Source organism: Falco naumanni, chromosome 3, assembly GCF_017639655.2.
Source record: "Falco naumanni isolate bFalNau1 chromosome 3, bFalNau1.pat, whole genome shotgun sequence".
Lineage (NCBI taxonomy): Eukaryota > Metazoa > Chordata > Aves > Falconiformes > Falconidae > Falco > Falco naumanni.
The window spans coordinates 13421929-13448253 of record NC_054056.1 but is presented as its reverse complement, the minus strand read 5'-3'; the positions used below and the strand labels follow the sequence as shown (position 1 = coordinate 13448253).

The following is a 26325-nucleotide window of genomic DNA, read 5'->3' as shown; positions in this document are numbered from 1 at the left end:
AGCTGTTTAGTATGGAATTTTAATTTTGGAGGAATGTAGAGACCATCTGATACGCAATACTGAAAGGTCAGAGTGAGATTCATTGTTTGCAGGGAGAACTGGACTTTTAAGAAGCCACAGTGCTGGCAAGGTTGTTGGAATCTAGGTCAGTAAGCATGAGTTATTTAGGAAGCACGGGTAACCAGCCTACACAAGCGACAGCTGACATGTTGATTTCAGCACTAAACTGGAAAGGACAGGGAGCCTATGGCTTCCCTGTCAGGCATTTCTGAAATGCCACCTTGCCAAATGGTGGAGTGGCTCCTCAGTGGCTTAAATGAGATTCTCTCTCAGCCGTTGAACCCCTGGGAATGAAGGGCAGCTGCTTCTATTCACTGCCAGTTCTCTTTACCTTTTTTTGCAGGAGTGCCTCGACAAATTTGGAGACAGCCTGCAGGAAATGATTAACTATCATATGGTAAGATGCCTCTTCCTCTTGTCTTTTTGTGTGCTGATGGCAACTTCTTTCTCGAAGCACTGATTAAAGGTCTCCGGTCTTTGGCTTACTTGCCACTGCACGAAGGTGGGGTCCATGAATGGACTGTCTCTTGGGTTCCAGTCCCTGCACATCGCGTAGCCAAGAGAGCAGCAAAGGGCTGCGGGTTGTTGTTGCCTGTTGCAACAGTATTGAACTGTATGAGCTGTGAGTGTGTACTCACCGTGATCAGCCCTGATGCATCATGTGTGCTAGGAAATGGGATTTCCACAGGCTTACAGAGGAGGTACCACTCGGTGAAAGGGTGTGTACTGTTGCATGGGTGCCTTTTGGCTCATTTCAGAGCAGAGATGTACAAGAAGTATGTAGAAGGATGAGGTTAAAGACCTCTTCATCAGAGGAAGAGGAGAGCTCATGAAGGTCCCGCACTCCAGATGCCTTGTTCTTCTTTTTGGATAACGCAGGTTTTTGTAGGGAGGGCAGACAGGGTCCTGAGGCGCTCTGACAACTCAGACCCTGGCTGTTAACAGCCTGCATGTATAACCTTGTTGCTGCAGATGTGGAATACCTCTGAAGCTTGGCATTCAAATCTGTGATGTTCGGACACCAGCAAGGCTGTGAGTAAATCAAACTGGCCGGACTGCTGTGGTCAGTTGATGCTGGGAGAAGACTCAGTGAGTTGTGTGCAGCTCTGTGTTTAAGGCTAACACAGGACATATTAACAGTACAATGAGATGAAAGGAGGGAAATGCCCAGACAATGGCTATTCTGCTGAGCTGCCCGTGCCTCATTAACAGAGCCCAAGGGGTTAGAATCTGCCCTTTCTCCATCCCAAACATCCCAGCCATGGCATCTGTAAACCTCGTAGAAGAATAAGGTGCTTCGTGCTTGGTGGCTCCATGCCAGACCCACAGTTTTAAGTCTGTAACTCAGTAGGAGCTTAAAGCACAAGTGCTTTGAAGTGAAGGAAGCTTCAGAGTGTCAGCACTGGACTGACCCACTTTTATACCATGAAGCCCCTGTCAAAGTACATTAGGCGCGATGCTTGCTTTTGGGACACAAGTTAGCCACATGCAGCTGGAGAAAAGGCTGCATCAAGTCCATTTAATTATTTCATGAAGCAGATGGGACGACTGTTTCCTAGTAAAAAATGTCAGGGAAAAGAGGTATTGCACACACAGCTCTCCTAGGACTGTTAGTAGTTGGGAACAGACAGCTGTACAGCAATGTTGTTGGTGGGGAGAGAGTGAATGAAACAAGCGTGAGCAGCAGAGAAAAGGTGTGTTTGTTTTGAAGCAGAGAAAGTCAAAAACCCTGATTGTCTGATGCTGCTCAAATTCCCTCAGCAATTGGAAGGCCTTTCTGCCAAGGAGCATATGAACCCTTGAGAAGCTACCCCTCCATCCCAGGGCTCACATCACAGCTGCACTGATAGGGGCTGGGCTGAGGAGTGCGTGCAGCCCAGCCGTGAGGAAGCAGTCCCAGCCAGAAACCTCTAGATGCAGAATTCTGTCCGCAAGCTCTGCTGCGCCAGCTGTGCAGCTTCCCCTGGATCCCCGCTCCCTGCCAAAAGTGCCACTTCTGGGATTGCTCTTGCCTCAGCCAACTCATCATCAGCAGGACCCTTCCCAGAGCCGTCACATTCCCAGCTGATGTGGTCTAACCCTTCCCCTGCACCCCACCCCGGTCAGCAGGGCTGAGCTCCCCGCTACGTGTGACTCGGAGCTTCTCAAAGCATGTGCAAGGGGAGACAGTGCTTAAATCCTCCCTCCCCTCAGCCCTGGGAGAGCACCCTCCTCCCTTGGTGCACAGCAGCGTGAGTCCCTCTCCAGGAAAAGGCTTGGGAATGACTGCTGCATCCCGAGCCCGCTCCAGCGGCTGTTCATTTCGCTGAGTTATTTTTAGTGCCTTCTGCTGTCTCCTTTGTGTGTGCCTCTGCGTGTGCGTGTATGTGTATCTTGGCTCGTCGGTGTCTGAGGATCTCAGCTATGAAACAGTTGTCAGTGCTTACTCTAGGAATGCGGCCAGGACAGTATGTACAACTGGAACAAGTTAAAAAGAAGGGAAAATATCCCCAAAAGATCGGTTGGAAAAGCTTGTTCTATAGTTTTATTGCTAAAGTACGGGGCCCAGTGATGTCCTGATTCTAGTTCAGCAAAATCCAAGCATAAAACCTGCTTGAATGTAAATGAACACACTGAGCTCCAGAGCATTCCCACCTTCCTTTTAATGCACAAGGAGGAAAAAAAATCATTCAACGCAACTTTAGAGGACAGATGACAAAAGAGAGAGTTGAGTTCAGAAGAGCTGGAATCAGTGTTCTCTGCCTTTTTTTTTTTTTGCTCTTAACCACATGCATTTGGGCTAATGACTTACTCATGTCAAAGCATGCATAGAAGTTAGAAACCTCCATACCTTTATGGATCTGGACTATTGTACATTTATGTCTCAGCTTCCATATCTGCAAAAAGCATTTCAAGCGCATTCCTGTCTCTGAGGGGCTATTGGGAGGACACACAGGCTTAACGACTAACAGAAGCTCTGCTAATTCATTGCCAGGTAAATACCAGGATTGTCCAAAAGATGAATCAATACCCCAGGTAGTAGAATTTTTGCCCAAACTGTAGAAAGGGATGAAACCAAGGAAAGGCAGACAGGCAGAGGGAAAAGAGGACAGTTTTAATACTGTGAGATTAAAGGTGCTGGGATTCAAATTCTCTTCAGCCACGCAAATTACACTGTTATAACTGGAAACACTGTTGGACTCCTGTCTGATAATGAAATTTGTAAGACATATTGAGAGAGAGCAGCACTGCTCCATGGGGAACAGCGCGGAGGATTTCAACCACAGTCCACAGGCTGCTTCAGCTAACGGTGCAGGGAGCAATTCTGCAGTCCCTTCCCTGTTCAGATCTGTGCTTCTTGCTTTGGCTCGGGGAGAGAAAGGAAAGCAATGAAATTATAAAGCTGTGGGACCATTGCAGAACCAAGTGGAGCGGTGCAGAAAGTGCTCACACCTTAGGGGTGAGTTGCCACTTCGGAGGCTGGTGTCCCTCAGGAGTTCCTTTAGCCTGAGCAGTTTCTTGACCTTTTCCAGCCAGCAGAGAGAGGCAGTCCTGCCACCCCTCTTCCCTTCTCTTCATTTTTTAACATTTTCCAGCACCCTTGTCATCCCTCCCTAGTGTGGCTCAGGGTCACACACACTGGGCTGCGTCCAGACTAGCCGGGTTTTTTAGCTTAGTTAAAGCCATTTCACGATGCAACCACACAAAGACAGGGAACTCTTGACTGCAGTGCTGGCTTGTGCCAGCTGAAGAGGTTCATGAAGCTGTGGTCCGAGGCTTCTCAGCTGTGCTCCGGAGGTGACTGCCTCTCCCCGTTAGGTATTGAAGAAGCTTGGGCTCCTGGCTGTGGCCGGTTGTGGTGACTGCTCAACCTGGCTTGCTTGGGCAGCTCTTTTACTGGGGATGGCTTTGTAGGGGAGACAAGAGAGGTTAGATGGCTCAAATGAACCAATGTAGGTAATTATGATTGAGTAAGAGGTCAAGGGACTAATGGCTCTGGCTGGTTGTGTGATTTGGCTAGTGAGCTGGAATAGCACTGCCCTGGCAGCTCCAGAAGATGTATTTCCCTAACGTGCCAACTGCTTAGCTGGGATGCTGATTTTGCTTGCTGCCTAGGGAAAATGGCCTTCCAGTGTCTTGGGAAATTGGCTTCCTAGGATGTTCTGTTCAGAAACGTATGCTTAGTGGCTTGAAAAAGAGCTTCCTACTGATGTTACAATGCTGACCTCTTGAGGCATCACTGCAGCTGCAGATGTTGACAGCAGCATCAGCAGAAAAGCCAAGGTCCTGCTGGCTGCCATGTCACCTCAGGATCAGATTCGAGGCAGGATGCTGTGCATGTATTCCTCTTGGTGACCGTACCGTGTCTCGATGAATATTGCATTCTGCTTCAGGGGGCTGTCATTCCTCTCTCCTAACAATCATGGCAGTGTGTAGGTCCACAGAATTCCTGTACTCATCTTTTCTAACAGCAGTTCAGTGTCCTGACCTCAGTTGTACTGTTGCTACATTAGGTATCTAAGGGTTAAGGCATCCTAGACCTAAAATTTCAGTTTGTGCAGGGGGAAAATACCCGATGAGAAATGATTGTGACTCCTGCCTGTGTTCCAAAAGCAAAATGCCCCACTTTTCCTTATGGACTCTAGTCTTGCAGTTGTCAGTTGTGCTACGAATTTAAAAGCATCAGCTGTTACCTCTAATACTTGTAAAGGTACAGTGTTTAGGGTAATTGGCTCTTTACCAAACACACGCAGGGCAGAGGTGCAGGGTCTCAGAGGTATTTCGTACTCCCAGTACCACTGGACTCAGTGAAACAGAGGCACCTGGACAACTTTGCAGTGTTAGCTTGCACTTCCCAAGTGAAAATGAAATCTTACTCGTGAAAAATTCCTTGTACCTGAGATCCTGAGGAAGTAGGGGGTCATCTCCTCACTGTGTAAACACTGCAGTATGCCAGAGCACTTCCCTCCAACAAATGTTGTGGTCTGCCCCATTATTTGTACTGTTCTGTTCTGTCGTTCCCCTACCTGTGGCCAGGAGCCTGTGCCAAAAACCAGAATGGGCTGATATTCTGCAGAAACTTCTAAAAGAAACGCTGCAGCCTTTGCAGCACGGGGCCCATCTGAAGCATCTCATCAGGGGAGCTTCCCTGCACTGGTTAGAGGCTGCAGGGTGGCAAGCCTTGTTGCAGTCTACTAGTCTGATTGTGCTGCAACAGGGAACAAGTTTCCAGTGACCTCTGAGCAGTGGGTGGCAGACAGGGATGCCTGAGCCTTGCACAGCTCACCAGAGTGAACCATTCCATTTCACAGGAGCCTGAGTGGCATGAACTGGAATTTTGCTCGCAGACCTGAAGTCTCCCCTGTGACCCCCCCTCCTCACTACATACCACACTGGAGTAATAAATTTTGACTGTGGCTTGCCAAAGTACTCTTCTGTGCTGGAAACACTCCTTGCTTGTCTGCAGACAGATGCTGTGCTGGCAGCTCCAAAACCTGTGTGGTTTTTGCCTCCTTCCTTCCTCCTTATCACCCTCCCTAAAACAAGAAACAGATTGAAAGGCATAGCAATCTGCCAGGCCGTCATATGTGAGAAAACCACCTTTCCTGCTTTTTACAGAATCTGATGAATGTAAGTGCAGGAGTGTAACAAGGTTTCCTCACAGATAAAGGAGTGTAAAGTTGCCATTGGTTCTGGAGAGGTAGCTGATAATTATGGGCTATTGGATTTATACTATAATGCTAGGCAGTGGTGTTTGGAATTACAGCAGTGCAAAAGCTCACGTATTTTTTTAACCCCGTTGCCAAAGACTGCTAAACCCTAGACTTGAAGTGGATTTTATTCCTGCAAAATTCTGATTAGGTCAGAGTTCCCTGCCCTGCTTTTAGGTGCAGTTTTTTTGTAGTGCAGTCACGTACCTAATCAGCTCTTGTGAAGGCAGGGTAATCCTCTCCATGGACTTCTAAAGCTGACACAACTGGATACGCTCCATGCCAGCTTCTTGGTGCTGACTAGCTGTCCAGATTGAGTGATGTACAACTTATAGATAGTTCAAAGCTGTCAGCACCCACTTCCAAGGGACAGCTTCCTCTCCAAGGAAGGAGAGACTCCAGGTTATACAAGAGTGGGAGGCAGTGAATATGGGGATGCAATAACCCCTGGCTCTGTCAAAGAATGGCGAACAGTTTTCCCACCAGCCTGTTGCCCTTGGAAAGAAACACCAGGATCTGCAGCACAGCCTTGTCACATTCACACGTCAAGGCTCTTTCCCAAGCATGCAGTTCCCTCTGTGCGATCAGGAAGATAAGTGGAAGCATGCAAGTGGAAGTGCTGTTGTGACAGGGTTGCTCTGGCTCGAGCCCATTAAGTGCATCTTCAGCAGCACCCAGTACCTGCAGCTCAGGAGATGTAACATTAACATTGCCCTCATCAGCCCTACTCCAGGCAGCGCTGTGTTGAGCTTCCTTAAGTCTTAAGCTTTCCTGTCTGCCGTAAATCACTGTAGCTACATCACAGGAATCCTCCAGCAGGAGCAGCAGCAGCTTGCAGGGGAGATGTAGCTATGCCGAGCGAGCCAGGAAGCGTTTCCTGCTGACAAGAAGAAAAACCACCCAAGCTGTGATGAGTCAGTGAGGCAGATGGCAGATGTGGTGGGTGGAGGGTAGTGGTGGAGTTCAGGGGGATGGAAGAAGAAAGCGAAAGCAGAGAGTGCTTCCACGCTGCCTAGTCTCCACAGGGCTGGGTGGACCACCTGCATTTTCTGACAGAGCTTGGGAAGGGTCCAGGTGCATCGGGCTACCCCAGCAAGGGGCATCGTTTGTGGATGCAGAACTACCATCTGGCAGGGGAGGTGCTTTCTGTCATCCCGTGGCTTCACGGGTTTTGCCGTTGTGTCCTAGTGCAATGACGTTAGAGTGGTCTAAAAGACTTAAGGGAGCTGCTGCCCTTGCGGTTTGATACCGGTCCAGCTCAGTGCTGCATTCTGCGTTTCAGGAAGACTAGGTTTTTGTCAGTTCCCAGAATATCTGCTCTCCAGTTAGGGGCGACGATCCGCTTCAATAATATGTAAGGGGCAGGAACAAATGTCCTTTAATCTAAGCACAAACTGGAGCTCTTGAGCTTTTTGTGCGACTCGGCATCAGCTTGGTTCCCAAGTTAGGATGTGCTGACATCCAACGTGTAGTAGAAGTAGTGTTGTCAGCTTGTTTTCCAGATCCTCAAATGAGCTGTATTACAAAGGCATCACGGGTGGAATGCCATTCGTGGGTGCCATTTATCTGGCGGGCCATTCCTCAAGAGATGTAGGACCAAATCATATAGCCAGGCAGGAATAAAAGTCATTTAAGCATCTCCTGCCAAACAAAGGATGCTTGAATTCTGGCTGGCCCTCCTGCCCCTTAGGTTATTATAATCATGTAGGAGCTGCAGTGAAAGAGAAGTAAACTGTAGGAATATGAAAGCGGGGAAAAATGTACAGTGTGCTGTCAGTGTTGTGTTTTATTTTGTTATTTGAGCAGCTGAAGCGGTGTTTCCGTGTTCTTTCCAAAGCTCTGCCAGGCACACCCTAACAGCAGCTTGCTTAGACATGCCGTAGGACAAGTAAGCACCCAGGTCTCGGAGAAACCCCTTTGCCACCCTGCAGCAGGACAGGGCGCTGGGGAGGGGAGGAAGAGGGGCCAGGGCAGGCTGCCAAAGGCACTGCGGTCCCACCAGTGGCAGAATGGGTGGTCTCTGGGGAGCAGGGTGTCTGACGGGGGGTCACATGGAGATTGTGGATTTGTTACGGGGTCACTTCTGATCCCCAGCAGATGCAGAGAGAGAGCCGACAGGGCAGCCTGTACCTGAGCAAGCAGTACTTGGGTGGACAGCCTGTACCTGTACCTGTACCTGCACCTGTACCTGGGCAGGCAGCCTGTGCCTGTACCTGTACCTGCACCTGTACCTGGGCAGGCAGCCTGTACGTGTACCTGTACGTGTACCTGTACCTGGGAAGGCAGCCTGTACCTGTACCTGCACCTGTACCTGTACTTGTACCTACACCTGTACCTGGGCAGGCAGCCTGTGCCTGTACCTGTACCTGCACCTGCACCTGCACCTGCACCTGTACCTGTGTACCTGGGCAGGTGGCCCTGCCAGCCTGGCTGTAGCTGCCTCTGTCTCGCAGACACACTCTGTGGGAGACTGCTGATGGGACAGCATTCCCAAGACTGGCTAAGAGGATCAGGCTCTGATTCCCAGACCACCAACCAACCAATGCTCATTGAAATGCAACACAAACCAGTCCCCCAGACTGTTCCAGGGGACGTCGGTGAGAACGGGGCCTCCAGACTGGCCATGAGGGAGGTAAGTGTGGAGCAGTGACTCACCCAGCTCGTGACCGCTGTGGCCGGGGTGGTGAATCGAGGAGCTGGGGAAGGGAGAGCTGCCCTTGGCCATGTGTCAGGCAGCTGCACGGAAGCTCCACACCCTGCATCTCATCATCTGGGGCCAGCTGTTGCAGGAGAAGGGCTGACTCCCTTTGTGATCTTGAGCTCATCTTGGGCTATGGCTCTCTAGTAGACCTTAACAGCCTGGACCAGCTTCACTGCCGCCTCCATCCATACCCTCCAGCCCCGGGCACTCCGTTGAAGCTCTGCCTGAGGCCTTCAGCCTTGGTTTGAGCTGTGCTGTAGGAGCACAGGTCTCCAGCTCAGCCATACCCAGCCATACACCCTGGTGATCCCAACTTAGAAACTGATTTTTCCAGCATGATGCTGGACCTGCCTTGTTAGGGATCTGCCTGGCAATCTCTGGGCCTGACCCTGATACGTGGACTGACGTCCCAGCCTGGCGTTGGACGTGATTCATCACCACAGACTTCACGGATGATCTTGGTGGAATATGGCCACCATCTCTGAACCTGCCCTTCTTTTTTGGTGGGGTGGAACCTCGGCTCGTGAAGCCCCTGCCCTGCGTTATTCCTCTTCAGCTCCTGGTCCAACGGCCTCTGCTGCTCCCTGATGAATTCCCACCACAGATGCACCTTTAATCTCTACTCAAGCACTGCTCCCATGAGCAGCTGTGGTGTCCTACTTCTGAGCTCCATGCGTGTAAGTGCTGAGAGCAGCAGTTCACAGCCAGGCAATTTCACTTCTTTTTTAGCTTCTACTTTGCTTTGCAGCCTGGTGGGCTCTCTACTCTTCTCTTGTAAGTGCTGGAGGGGGTCATGTGGGAGTGCTGCAGCAGTGGCATCCCTTTGGATCTCTGATGTATCTTGGGCTTGCAGTTCAAGGAATACCATCCTGGGCCACTGAACTTGCTTTATTTCATAGGGAAATTCCTAAGCCCCCTGTCAAACGTGGGTTTGGGTTGATGCAGCTGCCTCGGAAGCCCATGCTGGGAAAGTGAAATACAGGATCTAGCCTTTTGCTGCTGTTGGGTGAGAGCTGCGTTAACTCCCTTCTATCATGCTGACCCTCCTCAGGCCAGATGTGGGTGAGTCATAGGCAGGACTTCCCATGTCTTGGTGCAAGCTAAGAGCGAGGGTGGGGTGATATTTGGTCTGGAAAATCTTAAAATGAATTATTTGTTCCAAGTATGTCTGGGAAAGGAGGAAAAGCCAAGGGATGAGTTTTTATTTGAAACTCTACCTCTTAAAGCTTTATTTATTTTGCGTTGAAAATTGAATGGAGGACACACTTGAAAATATTCCCCTGGTGATCTTGCCTGGCAAAATTAATGAAAAAGTAATAAAAATAATGCTGGTATCATAGGATGCTTCTCAGGGAAAAGCATTTTCATTACCTGATATCCTCTCAAAACCACTTGGCGTTCCCTGCCCCAGGCTTGCACTATATAAATCAGTTCAGGCTGGAAGGAAGGGCACCATCAGAGTGCTGTGGGGCTCAGTGCATGGATAACCAGAGCAGGGGAGAGGAGTATGGATAGAGCAGGAGACGGAGATATACATATATATGCATATATATATATATATATATATGGCCTGTTTTCCTCATTTGTGCAGATTCCTGTTCTGATACAGATACTTTCACATTAAAATTCCACATGGAAAGGTCCTTGTACCACAGGCATAGGAATACTGCTCATGATCACCGCGAGATCACCCTCTCAGCAAACAGCTTCAGTAAGGAGCATTTTTATGAGCTCTGGTTTTTAGACCTGGACTGGATCCTTGGTTAATTCTTCCTAGGCAGCCAGAGAACAAGCCCATGCTTTGCCAAGCATCGCACGGATGCCTGGCAGCACCGTGCTGGGAGAGTGCCTCCCTGCTAGAGGCAGAGACCTTCTGTAGATGCTTCACTTGCCCTGTTCAAAGCATCTGATATTTTTTTTCCAGCTAGGCACTGGTGAGCAGAGCCTTTCTTGCTTCCACAAAAGCGAGGGCAGTATCCTACTTCCAGGGTGATCTGCCTGGTCTGGTACCTTTCTCCGTTTTTCCTGTGGACCTGGGTGCTCAGCAGATTTTTGCTTGCTTCTTTCAATGTAGTACTTGAAGGCACCAGCTAGGAGGTGGTTTTTCCAGGCAGGAATGGTAAGGTGGAGGTAGGTGCCTCACACTAGCACTGCCTGGTGTGGTATCTGCTTGTCATCACCCAAGAGGGAGCAGCCTGCATTTCTGTGGAGCTCTTCAATCACACCGGTGCCTGTCCGTGTTGTAGCTTTGTGTAGCCCAGATTTGCTACTTATCAAGCTGAGGAAGCCCTGTTCCTGAGCTGTGTGGTTTGATTTTTATGTACCCTGCAATCCATTCTTCCCCAGAACGTCCCAGAGTACTTGTCTGCAGTGCTGAGTGTGACCTGATAGTGTCCCTTCCTTTCCCTGATCCTTAAATCCTTAATTACTGGCGGAAACCAGTAATGGAAACCTGCCAGGTGTAGGTGCAGGTGGGAAGCAGATGGCTTTCTTGCTGCTTGCCTATCCCCGCATGGTATCACGAGTGCAGGGAAACACTGTCCATGCCCAAACATCACTTGGGGAAGCTGCTCCTTGGAAAAAGTTGCAGCCCAATGCCTCTTGGACTGCTGTTGGAGAGAGTGACTGGATGCCAAGAGCAGTAAATAATTTACACTGGTAAAAACACAAAGCTGGGTGGTCTTGGGGTTTTCTTTCTTCCCCCCCTTGCTTTGCATCTGTTCATATTTAGATGCCGTTCGTGGCTGTTTATACTCAGCTAGTCCTGGCATGTTTCTTGCTCTGTCCTTGGCTGCAGCGATACACACAATGAACGCGTTCAAGGCTCTGCAGCCAGCGCTGCCGCGTCCTCGCAGGGTGCTTGGCATTCTGCTTGGAGCAGTACACCTGTGCAGCGTCCAAAGCATGACTGGCTTATCTCCTAGCAGGAGATCTTCGGTAGGGAGGACATCTGTGCCTGTACGAGTCTGTTGGCACTGGAAGGAAGGGTCAGGAAGGAACCGGGGTGTTTTTGCAAGTAGATTACTGTGGGGCATGATGTGTATCCCATGTCAGATCTCTGCAGTGCCTGCCAGGATCTTAGTGTCATGGACAGAGTACTGCTCAGGCTGGGAATCCTAACCATGCTATAGTGAGAGGAAGCAGTTTTAGTTTTGTTCTTGTATCTCACTATCCGCTATTCATAATTGGCAATTAATTAAATCCATCTTCCCCCAGCCAAGTTTGTTTTGCCTGTGATGGTGACTTGTGAGCGATGTCCCTGTACTTATCTCAACCCATGAGCTTTTTCATCTGATTTTCTCCCCTTGTCTTGCTGAGGAGGCACTGTCTTGCTTGGTGGGCACCTGGCAACCAGGCAAGGTTAACCCACCACCTCCTCACAAAAAGCTGCTGCTTTAGGCAATGCCAGCTCTTTTGCACTGTCAATGTTCTGATGATCAGATGATGTTTCCTGCTTCCTGGAAAAGCTGGGAGACCCAGAGGTGCTCACCGCTTCTGGGTCTTACCTGAACTGTGTAGTGAAGCGGAGAAGGTGGCCAGAGAGGGACAGGAGAGGTGGTGGCTGGGGTGTCAAGGGAAGCTGCCCAGAAAGCTCCCACTGGGAAATCCGGGCTTGCCACAAAGAGGAGGGGAACAAAGGCAAACTGAAAAAGCTGTTTGTTTTGATCCAAAGGGCTTTGTACAGTCTGCTCGCTGAGAAAAGTTGCCTCAACCGAGTCCTGTGTCTGCCTCTCGCTCCCTGGTTGAGAACAGTCCCTCACACGGTGGGCTCAAAGCCTCCTCCGAAAGGGCTTTTGACGTTTCAGGAGAGAAGGCAAGGCCAATGCTGGACTGGGAAATGATGGTTGAATCCTCAGGAACACAGACACAGTTACCGTTGTGTGTTCCAGGACCTCTCGAGGTTAAATTGGCTGCTCAGGACACAGTATTAAATAGGAGCAAATCAGCCAGGGTTGTTCATGCCGAACAGCTGTAGTGATGCCAGAGCCCAGCACTGTGATATTTCAGGGCATCACTAAGTTTTGGGCCAGTGCCCAGGCCATGTGTTCCTGATGGTGGAATGAAATGGAGCCTCGTCCGTTCTTTGTGGGCCACTTTTGCTGGCTGCCGTGGTGCCAGTGGCTTTTCTCTGTAACCCTGGGATGATACGTACATCCTGCTGCAGTCGCTATGTGGTCTGCAAGCCTCTCCCCATCTGGTCCCTGTTAGCCCAAATGCTGTGTCATCCTGTGAAATACGGAGTTGTTAGTAATCGTGCCCATCAGATGGATGGGAGGAAGCCGAGCAGACACAGCAGTAGGGGGAAAACACCTCTTAAAGATGGGAGGACTGGAGATGAGATGGACAGAGGGTGTAGAGTGATGGGCTTGGGACCATTTATTTGTGAAGCACAGGCAGGAGAGTAAAATTTAAAAGACTTGTAAAAACGAAGCTTCTCTTTATATTGTGTGCTTGGATCTCTCCCCCAAGTTCATCGGTGTGTGTGACATACCTTCAGCGTGCATCATCGGTGTGATGTACCATCAGGCTGTGAAGCACCTCCAGGGATCGCTCCCGTTTCTTGCCCGAAGTAGCCTTGAGCTGGCAGTGCCCTCCTCTGGCAAAAGGAGAAATGCGAGGCTGTGGAGAGAGTGAGTAGGGACTGTGAAGGCAGCTGCTCCTACAAACACTCCTCTTAGGAAGGTGTGTTGGTGGCATAGGTCTCAGAGCCCTGGCACAGGCTGTGGAACCTGCAGTGCAGGAATTCTGCTCGGGTAACGGAGTGCTGTAGCTACAGAGAAAAGCTGTTATCCATTATATAGCGATCAAATAACGGACAGCGCTAAGCCCTGGAGTCCCTCACACTGAATCCCCTAGAGAGTGTTCATGGATTTTCTGACTCCTCAATGTTTCCATGTTGCCACACTGTTTGATATTCTTTTCCCTTTCTTTTCTTTCAGATCCTGTTTGACCAGGCTCAGAGGTCAGTCCGGCAGCAGCTGCACAATTTCGTGAAAGAGTGAGTACTTGTCTTAACCAGGTTGGTCTTCAGCTTCTTGAACTTCCATTGCACCTCTCTATGTGCACTAGAATCAGAACTGCAAGCTTTGCACAACTGCGGAAGCTTGGAGCAGAAGAGGTACTGGAGGGCAGAGGAAAGGATCTGGTTTGTGTGGTGCTGTTGCTGGCACCGTGCTACACTATCATTTGGTTGCTCTGTTGTCAACCAGATGTCTTCATCCTATTGCCAGCTCATAGTTAAAGCTGGACACTGCAGAATCATAGAACAGTTTGAGTTGAACGGGACCTTAGAGATCATCTCGTTCCACGCCCCTGCCACGGGCAGGGACACCTTCCACTAGACCAGGCTGCTCAAAACACCGTCCAGCCTGGCCTTAACACTTCCAGGGATGGGGCACCCACAGCTGCTCTGGGCAACCTGTGCCAGTGCCTCACCACCCTCACAGTAAAGAATGTATTCCTAATATCTAATGTAAATCTGCCCTTTTTCAGTTTAATGCCATTTCCCCTTGTCCTATCACTATGTGCCCTTGTAAAAAGTCCCTCTCCAGCTTTCAACGTGAGGCATGCTTCCAGATCAGAGCATTATCCTGAAGTCTGGTGAAGTTCATCTGTGGAGCCGATCCTCTAGGTCAAACACACCCCAGAGTTCAGATCCCCGCAGAGCAGGGCCAGCTCTGTGTCGTATGTTGTCTTACAATTGATGCAGAGTTTCCTTTGTGATTTAAAAGCAGTGCATGCTTGCAGAAGGAAGGAACTTTACTGCCCAGTGACTTCGGGGTCCAGCAGAATTACTACATTCTTAGCTCCCTACGGATCACGCTTAGTCACTCCAAATTACAGCAGCCCTTCTCTTCTGGAGTAACCTGAGCATCTGTCTGGGAGGATCATAGAATCACAGAATCATTTAGGTTGGAAAAGACCTTTAAGCCCATCAAGTCCAACCGTTACCCCAGCACTGCCAAGCCCACCTCCAAACCATGTCCCTGAGCGCCGCATCCATGTGGTTTTTAGACACCTCCAGGGATGGTGACTCCACCACCTTCCTGGGCAGCCTGTGCCAGGGCTTCACCACCCTTTCAGTGAAGGAATTTTCCTTAATATCCCATCTAAACCTCCCCTGGTGCAACAGATGACAGACAGGAGAGCACTTCTTCATGTGGAGGGAGCAGCCGATCATCACTGAGCCTTCAGCTTGGAGCCTGGCCGCTGCTTCAGAGTTACTTGCTAATGGAAAGCAGGTTTACAATGCCCTGGTGTGAGCAATGCAGAATATTCATCTGAAGGATGTGAACTAGCACGTGGCAGGCTTGAGGTGCAGAAGAGCTGGGAAGTTAATGGGATGGGACCAGCCTGCGCTGAGATCAAGGCTCTCAGCAGGCTGTCCCTGCCATGTTCCTCTGAGTGCCTCTTGTCCCCAGGGCAGGTACCTCGGGTCCCATGTCAGCTGAATATAGGTCAGAGAGGCAACCCAGGGCTTCAGCTAAGCAGGAGCTGGTTGCCATGGGAACTGGTAATTGCCTGTGAATCCCTCAGCAGCTGTGTGGTTTGATGGGGAGGGAGGGGGTCCCTAGCTGACCCCCCCATTCCTCATCCCCATCTTCTTGCCGAGCAGTCACCCTACCCCCACTTTCTCTGTAGTTATTTCTCTGATGAGCTCAGATTTAATCTGCTTAAGGCCGGCAGTCAGAAAGGAGAATTTCACTTTCATTTGGGGTCTGTCATCCTTTCAGCATCTTTGCAACTTCCTCATCTTTTTACACTTCTACGGCTCAACCTCTGCACTTGCAGGCCCTGGTGCCTTGATACTTGCGTTGCTCCCACCCTTGGTTGGAAAATAAATTCTACGCTTGGGACCATTTTGAATAATCCATGTTATTTTTTTTAAAAAAAAATTTTGAATAATCCAGCTAGAGCAAATCTGCGACTTTCTGGCTGAGGATGGGAATAAAGGGACAGGGGGAACTATGCCCTTGCATGGTGATTCATCCAGATCTGAGGGCAACATTCACCCTCTAACCTGCCCTCCCTGTCTCCCAGCCGTCAAGGTCTTTGCCTGATTTATTTACATGGTACATGCAGGAAGGGTCAGCTTGCCCTGCCCACGCTGCCGGTAGCCAAATGTTCTGTGTCTGCCTTAGCACGTTTCCAAGCCACAGCCCTTGCTGAGTAGGAGGGTTTTTGGAGCTGACTCCTGAGGTTGCAGTCATGCTGCTGCAGCCTGGCTTAGAGCAAAGCTGGGAAATTCCACCGTGGCTCCGAACTCTTGCTCCTTTCCATGGGGGATATGCACAGAAGAGGAAGCTGTTCTCTCCAAAGCTGGATCAAAAGCTCTGTAAAATCCCCACAGCCCTTTGCTGCAAGTGACCCAAAAATGCAAAAAGTGACCCTGTTAATTTTCCTGCGAGTGGAGCTAGATGGCCATGTCACTGGGCAGCCCTGAACACTGACGGCAACGTGGCAAAGCAACAACCACCACCAGGACAGGAATCCAGCCACCTCCGTGTTAATTTGTCCTTGCTGAACCTGTCCCATGGTAGATTCTCTTGGCCAAGGGCTGATCCCTACAGAAGTATATGCAACTTCAAACAGTTTGCCACAGGGCAGAGTTCAGCATTTACTCTCAGACTGTCACGTTCAACTGAAGCTTTTCATCTTCCCTAGGGCAAAGAATAAGTGGGCGCTACTATTTACTAACACTTTTTAACTACCTTCAGTTATAACAGTTTATAATTGAGGTAAACAGAGCTCCCCTGGACAGAAGATAAGTGTGTTGCAGCTGCTGTAAAGCAGCATTGTTATTGCCAGCTCCTGAGGAACCAAGGCCACTTTTAAGAGCTGAGCTTCAGGAATTGATGTGTTCAGTTCTTTGTGGTCATGCAACTTAAGTTGAGTCCTGCCTGAATGGTACCTGCTATTATTTTTTTTAAAAAAAAAGATAAAACAAACTGAAAAAAATAAGTCTACCACTTGCTCTGTCTTTGTAGCCTCCCCTCTGCCCCTGCAGAGCAGACCCCTGATCTCATGTGAGGTCTCTAGGCATAAAAACCCTTCGACAGTTCATACTGTGAATGCATGTATTTCCCAATGCAAATGTTAATAAATGTGCCTATTATACAAGGGGAAAAGAATAGTCAAATGCCTGGATTTTACAGTCAGACAAGGCAGAATCAGGTAGAGATGCACATGAATGGCCTGGGTGCCCCAGTTGAATGCCCTGTCCTGAATTTGAAAAGTAACTAGTTTTATTCTTTTCACTAAGTGAAATGTGAAACTTGTATTTTCACAGGTAAGTTCCGAAATGTTCTGCTCCCCACTTACTCTGAGGACAATTGTGGGCTATCTTTAGGGCTGGATGCCATCTGGCCCGGCTTTCTGGATGCTGTCCTTGGAGAATTTCGTTCAGGCTTTGAAGGCAGTATGCAAGGTTCAATATAATTCCTTACCAGCTGTCTCTGGAGTTAATCTGGAGTCTGTCCAGCTGGACACGGTGGAGCTTGGTGGGGTGGGCTAGGATCCCAGTGGCCTCTGGAGCAGGATCTCTGAGAGATCATAGTGTACCTGGTTGCACCTCTCCATCCTCTGCTGGTATCAGCAATATTCTGGCTGCTTGGTAACGATGATTCTCACCATCTCCTCTTCTTTGTGTTCCAGTGATGTCCGGAAATTCAAGGAAACCAAGAAGCAGTTTGACAAGGTGCGAGAAGACATGGAGATTTCACTAGTGAAGAACGCCCAGGCACCTCGGCACAAGCCCCATGAAGTGGAAGAGGCCACAGGCACCTTGACCATAACAAGAAAGTGTTTCCGCCACCTGGCCCTGGACTATGTGTTGCAGGTTGGTGTCTGTGCCCCAGCTCTGACTGGATCTCCGAGCGCGGAACGAGACATCACAAGCAAATTGCTAAATAATCTGCTGTAGGAAATGAAGAAGTTGAGGGATGGGCGGGGGCAAGTAGGTTTTTACCACCAGGTTCCAAAGGGTACTGGATTATTAATCCATTGGACATCTTTCTCTCTGCCCCCTGAGGCAGGGAGTGCTTAGTCCTGTTGTGTGATGGAGCATGAAACCACCAAGGTTTGCTGTAGTTCTCGGCGTGGGTGTAGGGATGTGGCTGTGCACCCATGCCTAGCTCAGCAAAGCCCCATGCTGCAGTAGGTCCCAGCATAATCCAGCCTGTCTGTATGGAAGGGTAGGCTGTGCTGGGATGAGAGGACCTTCCCTGGTGGGGCTGAGGTCTGTAGCTGATCACATCTGCTTGAAATAGTCACAGGATGTCAATGTAAGTGGTGTAAGAGAGTGGAGGTGCCTCCCCAAATCCTTAGCTGCTTTGATCTTTGTAACTCTCCCGAGAGTCTGGTAAAACAGGGTCATGAAACTACTGAAAGTGAGAGACAGAACGCAATGCTCTCAAGTATTCTCTGCAAATCATTATCTGCCCCTACGTGTCCTGAAGGGCAAAGGTCTGGATCTGTGTGCACATGTAAACATCCATGTGTGTGTACCTGTGTCTGTGCCTGAAACTCCAGAGGGATATGCGTGCATCTGGGTGGATGTATGTGTGTACATGTACATATGTGCGTGGTGCGTAGCTACATATGTTGCGACAGTGGCAGTTCTAGCTGAGTGGAAGGCAAAACAGTTTTCAGAATTAACGCAGCGCTGAAGAGGGACCCAGAGAGATTCACAGTCAACAGGACCAGGCTCTGAGCCACTTCGTCTAACTTTGAAGTCAGGCTTGCTTTGCCCAGGCGGTTGGGCAGATAACTTCTGCAGGTCCCTTCCAACCTGCGTTATGCTGCGTCTGTGTGGGAATGTGTGCTTAGCTGTGTTTACACCTGTGCATGGCACTGACGTGACTCTTCAGGTCTGTGACATGTTCTCCTTCCTAAAAATGCTGTGGCATTCCTGAAAAGGGAAATTTTAATCATTTTTTTTTCAGTAGGAGTAATTAAACACACTGCCTTAGGCTGCATTCTCTTCCCAGAGGGACATTCCCTGTGGGAATGCTCACTTGGTGCCCCCAGGATGGTCAAAGATCGTTCTTTGAATCATTTATAGGCTTCATGTCAGGTCTGTCCTTTCAAGCAATAGGTGTATCAAGCAGCCAGAGTCACTGTTAATATTGATCCCTGTGTGTCTCCACTAGCTGTCACTCCTGTAGCACTGATCTAAGGCCATCTGCCAACATGTTGTGTCTGACTGTGAGGCAGTCTCTGAAGTCCCATGCTCTGGCAGCCACGGATGGAAAGGCAATGCTTTCCCCTTGGAGTATAAATCATGCATGTCGTTGATCCTCCTTTAGGATTGAATTTTTTTGCATTTAGGATTTAGATATGGATGCAACTGTGTTTGTTGGCAGGGTCACGCTACGGTTAGCTCCCTCTGTCTCTTCCCCTGAGGAAGAGGAAGAATTCCTTGACCGTGCTGATCCAATGCTGGGGAGGTTTCCCTGCTGGTCCACTGCAAACTACCAGACTAAACCCATCAGTTTTAAAATGCATAGACATGAACTTGTCCAGGTACCCTTTGGTATTTAATTAAGGATATAGTGATGAGAGTTATCATTTTATTCTTTTATATCTGTAATATGTAGCATATTTCCATTATTACAGTGACTGGTTTATGGCTATACATGGCCCAAAGGAGTTACTGCTGTGGAGTGAAACTGTTGCTATAAAGCAGCACTACTAGTTTCAGGGGTTTGGGTTTTTTTGGTTTTGTTTTTTGTTTTTTTTTTTTAAGGAGGTCTCTAGGAGGTTGGGGGTATACCTGAACTACTTTGTCTCCCCTCCTGTGTTGCTGGAGCTGATGACCACGTTGCCTAGTACACAGTCAGGAGGTGGATCATGGTGTGCCTCGTGGATGCTGTTCCTTTAGCAAAGTGTTTCTGAACAAACGGGTGCTGCATTTCTAAATGAGTTATTAACACACTGGAACCAGTTTGCTGTCATGCTAATGCATTATTTGTGACACTGACAGCTGAAGCCCCATCGAAACCTTCTGCTGCTTTTGACAGTTTCTTCAGCGCTAATTGCAGCACTTGTGAGACTTCCTGGTGTAACTCGTGGAATCTATGGGCAAGCTATTGTAACTATGTGCTATTATTTTTTTTTTTCCTTTTGAAATTATATTCTCCTGGCCAGTGCTCAGGCCTTACATAAAATTTTTAAATTATTTTTAATTCTTAAGGATATTTTTCACTTCCAGATCCATGGCCCTGTATCAGAGAAATGTACTAGGTCTCTCAGAGTTTGCCTTTGTCCCCAGTTAAAGAGGATTTGCAATAGTTTTATCTTCGTGCCCAAGAGATGCTGATGGCTGTAGTTTCACTGGTAGAGTAATGAACATTAGAAACAGATACTACCTTTCTTGTTCTTCCTACATACCTCATAATACTGAATTATTCCAGTCTTACTGTTCTTCCTTTCAGGGTAAAGATTGCTGTTGACTCCAAAACTGCGTGATTGTGGGGGGCAGGGGTCAGCACTCACTTTCCCAGTGGCATAGAACAATACTGGAGAGAAAGAACTGGGATGTAGCACCTTGCTGTATTGTGCCCAAGGTTTTATGGCAGGGATTTTAGGTGGGACTTCCCTGATCAAAGATGCAGGCAGTGAACTGTGAGGAGTCAAAGATGAGCTTCTACAGCCACTCTGCTAAGCACCTGCTGGAGAGCTCAAGGGATGTCCAGGCTTTCCCCTCATCACAGTAAATGCTCCAAACTGGTTCTTTCGCAGTAGCAGGGTGCATTTCCAAAGCAATGCTGTCTTGCTGTTGCAAGAGGTACTGCAGTTCTTCCCTGACCAGGGAAGAGGTGTAAGCCTGAATGTGCTGGAAGGCCTTTTCTTCCACCCCAGGAGCCCAAGCCCATCAGGGCTGGCACAGGACATCCTGAGCTACTGCTGCTTCTGTGTGGAAGGAATGTGATGGTCTCTGGGGCAGTCAGCCATACACTTTTCTCCAAGAAAAATGGGTGTGTAAAGGATGCACACACTGGGAATATAAGCCCCTAACAGGTACCACAATTTCCTGGCTGGCTTGAATGTGATTACTGAACTGTTACCTCTCAGCCTAAGAGAAATCAAAGCAGTGACCTGAGAGATTAATTATCTCCTTCATGTGATGCCAGACTGCACTCTGGGGTCATTGCTGTCAGCCTATGTACAGGCAGACATCTAGCAGCGACCTTAATCAGTAGCAGCCCAGGTCAGAAAGTACACGTGTGCTCTTCCCCTTTTTATTCTGCCTCAAACTCACCAGGACTGTCTTTTCAAAAACTTAACTTTCTGGAAGTGTCCTTGAATAGTTTGTGGTTTGCTGCTAGGGTTACTACAGCAAGTTGTTCCTACTTGGATCTCCACACCAGACTGCTTAACGCTGCGAGTGCTGAGAGTTTTATCTCCATTCCTTCACAGATCAATGTCCTCCAGGCCAAGAAGAAGTTTGAAATACTGGATGCGGTAAGGGCGCTCTCTGTTTTCTGTGGCTGCTCTCAGTGACTCAATGAAAGGCAGCCCTCTCCATTTCAGGTTGCGTGGGTCGACATACCGACTCCTCGGTCTGCCCTGGAGATACTGTCTGGGACTGCTCTGGGGGCTGCAGGTATGCTAACGAGGGGAGAATGAAGGACCAGCTGGATGCTCCACAGGCCAGGACTGGAGAGGACTTTTGAGGGTGAAGGACACTGCTTGTACTGCTTTATGCTCACAACAGGGGTTGCCTGACAGTGAGGAAGGATAGATTGCTTTGGGAAGGGAAAGCGTTAGACCTTGAAGAGACTTCTTTGTGGGTAATAAGGGATAATAAGGACTTCTCACACTCGCCTTGTCCCAGAACCTGCTCTGACCTTGCTATCCTTTCCCTCCCCAGATGCTGTCCTTCATGCACGCCCAGTACGCCTTTTTCCAGCAGGGCTACAGTCTTCTCCACGAACTGGATCCCTACATGAAGAAACTAGCCACAGAGGTGAGGGGCCAGGGCTATGCTTGACTCGACCTGCCTGTTCGTACCCCTTCACCCTGAGAGGACATCCTCTTCCCTTTTCAGCTACTGTACTTGGTAGTCAGGGAGTGGTCCGAGCATCATGCTTGTTGGATGAGCCATGCTGCATTATGGGGTGGCAGCCAAAAGCTATGGTTACTTCCAGTGCACACCCAAACACAGCCCTTTTCCCCTCTTGTGGGGACTCGGGATGTTAGGTAGGGCTGGTGTAATCCCGGAGCAGAGAAGCAGAGATGGACGGTGGCTAATAAAACCTCCTTCCTGATTTCTGTACCTGCTGTTCTCCTCCCTGCCTTTAGCTGGACCAGCTGGTGATTGATTCGGCAGTGGAGAAAAGGGAGATGGAGCACAAGCATGCGCTGATACAGCAGAGGGTGAGTCCTGAAGCTGCAGCTTGGTGCAAGCAGCACTTCTTTCCATTAGTGTGGCTGTCTGGCTCGAAGTGGCAACTGCTGCCTGATGAGGAGCCTGGCTGGGCTAGTCTTTGACAGCCTGGAGCAGTTGCAGCAGAAGTTGTTGAGATGAAAGTAGTAACCAGATGGATGCTGGGAGACCTAGATAGTAGTAGGTAAGACTGACGGAACGCAGGGCTTTCAGCTGCTGACGCATCCAGGGACACGAGGGAGAGGGACACAGGCAGGACCCCATGGCTCGGGGCACCTGGGCTGTGTTCCCAGCTCCGCCGCTGACCTGCTCCTCCTCTGAGCAAGCCTGCCTTCTACGCTTTGTCTCCCTCTGTGCTGCTGAGGGTGTGGGAAGATACAAAGGTTCATATCCTATAAATGGCTCTGAGATAGAGGAGTGGCTGTAGTTGTTTGTAGTTGCCTGTGAAAATAACTTGACTGCACAGCAGAGCTGCTTTTGGGGAGAGATCAGAGCACTCCTCTCCCTCCTCTTCTCTTCTCTTCTCTTCTCTTCTCTTCTCTTCTCTTCTCTTCTCTTCTCTTCTCTTCTCTTCTCTTCTCTTCTCTTCTCTTCTCTTCTCTTCTCTTCTCTTCTCTTCTCTTCTCTTCTCTTCTCTTCTCTTCTCTTCTCTTCTCTTCTCTTCTCTTCTCTTCTCTTCTCTTCTCTTCTCTTCTCTTCTCTTCTCTTCTCTTCTCTTCTCTTCTCTTCTCTTCTCTTCTCTTCTTCTCTTCCTCTCCCCTAGTCCTGCATCCTTCCTCTGGCTGAGCAAGCTAGCTTTTATCTGGCAAGCCCCATGACCTGCAGCTACTGCCGTGTTGATGTGTCCATTCTAACGCTTCTCCCGTGCCTTGCCCCGTGGTGAGGCAGCAGCATGGCACCGTGCCTGAGTGCCCAACCCAACCAGATGGCCAGAGCCCCTGCTACAGCACCCAGCAGATAAATGAGCACTCCTTTGGTCCCCGTAGGCAGGACTTGCTGCAGAGCCTTTTCTTCATACCTGGGGAGCTCACACCGCACTGAAGCGATGCTCGTGGGTCGTGGGGGAGAGAGGGCAGGACTCCATGCTGCTATTGAGAGAGTAGTGTGCTGCAGGGAACTTCTTTCCTGCAAGTGTGCTCCAAACTGCAGCTCAGATGATTCTTGCTTGGCTCCTGTGACATGACGTGGCCACAGCCTTGAGCAGCGTAACTTTGGGAAGATCTGCGGGGACCCAAGCCATAGAGCTGCCATGGCTGAGCAAGCTGTTATTTTCAGCTGAGCTATGGTAACACACCATGTGTGTCTTCTCACCTGCTGTAGTTGGGGGTAACCACCATGAACTGGCAAGATAATAGGCTTTATTATCAAAAAAATTTGAGCCTTCAGTAAGGAGGCATCTTTGGTTAACATGGGCTCTGATTTTCCAGACCATTGGATTGGACCAATGATTCCAAATCCAAGGCTTACAGAAACATCAGTTAATTTTTTTTTCTCTTTTCCTTCTTTTTCTTCATGGATTGCTGACCTGCCCCTGCAGACCCTCCTACAGGTGAGTACCCACATGTATTTCCTTCTTCTGGCATCTTCATTTCTCAGAATTAACACTTTGCTGCTCTGGATATTTATGAAGTCCTGCCTTTGAAAGCAAAACAAAGAAACCTTGTCATAGCATTGGTGGTGTAACCTGAACACCGGAGATGGAATTTTAAAGCCCAGTTTCAAGTGATTTGGGTTTCATCCTCATCAAAGGTGTTTTCAGTCCTGTGCTAAGATAAGATTTCAGGTCCCTCTGTTTGTGTGGCGGTCAGTCTTGACTCAGAGGTCAGTATTGCAGTGGCAGCAGTGCTTGGCTGGCACTCGGTGCATGTTTAGTGCCTGGGGGGCTTTGAGGACCACGGTTCTGGTGGGAGGCTCCTGGCAGAGGGTGTTGGTGGACTTGTGACATACACAGCACGCTCTGACACACGCTGTCACACGCTGTGGGCGTAGTAAGAAGGGATTTCAGAGAGCCCTAAGAGAGAACCATTCACGAATGCAGCCCTGCGTAGGGTTTGCTGAGGAGTCCGTCTGGCAGGCACTTGTGGGGATCAATACTTCTCACCAGGAGGAATCAAAGTGGCCATGGTTTCCTTTCTAATGCTTACCCTCAAAAATGTCATAACCCATGAGATGGAAACATAACCAGATTTGAAAGCTAATGACAGACATTCCCTGTGCATATGCTGCCTTTGGTTGAGTGTTCTGAGGGAGGGGTAAATCCATTTCTGAACCCTCAGGTCCCCTGGGGCTCTGCTGGAGTGATGACTTCATTCAAGGAAACATGGAAAAATCTCTCTAGCACAGTGCATTTCGGTTAAATCCCTTTTCGTGGCTTTGCTGACTGGACTAACAGGGGGTGAAGCAGAGGACAGGTTCCAAGAGGGAGGACGAGCAGTTACTCTTCATCGGGATACATATGCATAGAGCAGTGGCTCTCTGGGTCCGTAGGCTTGTAAGAGAGCTGAGCATCCCTGTTGCAATGTAGGATTTAAAGTGCTAGGAGACAGCTTTTCAGCTGCTCGGAGTCAGTGTTGCTCCTCCCTTTGCGATGGAGCATGGCACTCTGCATCTGGTGAGCATCTTGCCGTCTCCAAAGGGAGCACAGCACGTATTTGAATATATGTCTTCATGCTGAGCCCAGAATACCCTCTGGTCTCATGAAAAATTTGGAGATTTAGTTGTGCTTCATTAGAGTGGTGTCAGAATTATCCTTTTTACCTCAACAGAGTGTCCTCCCTGAACAGCCTGCTAAGGCATGACGGAAAGGGAGGGAATCTAGTTGAAATAATACATTTTGAAGTGTTCTTGGGGTGGGAAAGCTGCCCAGATTCCAAAGACAGGGAATTGAATAGCCTTTGGGCAGCTTTGTGAGGCATGGAGGGCAGCCTTTTAAAAGCCAAATTCATAAGGAAATGGTCTATGGCATTTTGTTTCATTATTGTTTTAATTAAAATAAATTCAGTAGGAGAGAAAAACTCAGCATAAATCTTGAATATTTTCTTTGATACTGTAATTTAGATGCTTTATTCCTGTGCCACCCTTTCCCCATCTTCCCTCACGGAACATCTGCCACCTTTGGGGCAGATTTCTAGGGCAGCTGTCATTTCAAGCTGTCATTTTAACCATGGCACTCTCTGCCTTCCCAGCTCCAAAACCTTAAAGATGTCTATTTGCGGCTTCACACTTCATATAAAAATAACACTTGCTTATACAAAAAGGTTTCAAATAAAATCAGCGAGCAGGAAGAAAGAGTCTCCCATTTTTAAATATTTTTTGTTTAATAAATAAATAAATAAACCCACAATAAATATTTGGGTTATCTTCCCATTGTGCAGAGCTTCGGCGTGATGAAGGCTGGGGGTGCCTTTCTCCTGTGCGTGGGATGCACGTGTGCGGGGACCGTGCTCTGCGATACATTTTGGAGGAGGCTGAGGAGAGGGTCTCGTAGCTTCCCACGTTGCTTCTGTGTGTTGAACTGCACTGTCTTAAACCACAGATGTGACGAGTTCGTATTTTTTAGATGGGCTCAGTTCCTTCAGATGGACGCACAAAGACACACAGGACCTGGTGTAGGTTGGACCACTGAGGGGAAAGATTTTGGAGAACTTAGCACAGTACACACAGTCCTAGGAATTATTGCCAGTGGGAAATGAATAGAGAAACCAGTAGCATTTAAACCAGTCCTCCCTCACAGATCCTGACCTTCTTGAATCCTTCCACTGCACCAAAACTGACAGGCCACAGTGCAAGTGGCAGGATACAGAGTTATCTACATAAAAACCTCTTTGCAGCCTCCTGCCTGTTCCCCAGCCCGGAGCAGGCGGGGAAGCAACTGTGCTCCTGTTGCCTGTTTGCATGGGAAGGGAGGATGGAGTGCCAAGGCTGACCTCTCTGCCTCGTTCAGTCCAGCTGGTAGATAATCAACTGGGGGCCATATGGCACTTCAACACCCTCATTTCTGTGGCTGCAGCGGAGCAGGCGTGGAATCACTGCCCAAAGGCTGGCTCTGCTCCAGAAGCTGGGAGAAGCCGACCCGGCTACAGGCAGGCGAGCCTGGCTGTGTTAAGGTCAGGGAGGCATTCGGTGAGCATCTTCCTGTCAACTTGGCTCTGTGTTGCCTGGCTTCTCCCATTCCCTCCTGTGCCTCCGTGACAGCTGTATGATAATTAGCCCTTGCTCTAAGCTGATTGACTGTGAATAGGAGGCACAAGGAGGGGGTAAGCAGGTGGTCCCCAGAGGCCAGCAGGCTTCCTTGGACAGGCTTCCTTCTCGTAGTGCCCCTCGCTTTGACAGGAGCCACCACCAGAGCTTTTAGCTCCCAAAAAGGAGTAGGAGGGGTAAAAGAGAAGGGGCTGAAAAAGAAATCCCTCCTTCCCTGCCAGCCCACGGTGCTTAGCAGAGATGCTACTCTAGAGAGCGAACAGAGAGCGAGCGAGAACCGCAGA

The 26325-nt window shown here is 49.1% G+C and overlaps 1 protein-coding gene across 4 annotated transcripts in view; it reads left to right on the top strand.

Annotated features, from left to right (window-relative positions):
• ACAP3 (ArfGAP with coiled-coil, ankyrin repeat and PH domains 3) overlaps positions 1–26325 on the top strand; it is a 96145-nt gene that overhangs the window by 45303 nt on the left and 24517 nt on the right. For all 4 annotated transcript variants that reach the window (XM_040587297.1, XM_040587299.1, XM_040587298.1 and 1 more), the window contains exons 4-10: positions 404–457; positions 13392–13450; positions 17107–17290; positions 20872–20916; positions 21326–21421; positions 21757–21831; positions 23379–23390. In XM_040587297.1, coding sequence (XP_040443231.1) covers positions 404–457; positions 13392–13450; positions 17107–17290; positions 20872–20916; positions 21326–21421; positions 21757–21831; positions 23379–23390 — 525 coding nt within the window. The remainder of the gene's footprint in view (positions 1–403; positions 458–13391; positions 13451–17106; positions 17291–20871; positions 20917–21325; positions 21422–21756; positions 21832–23378; positions 23391–26325) is intronic.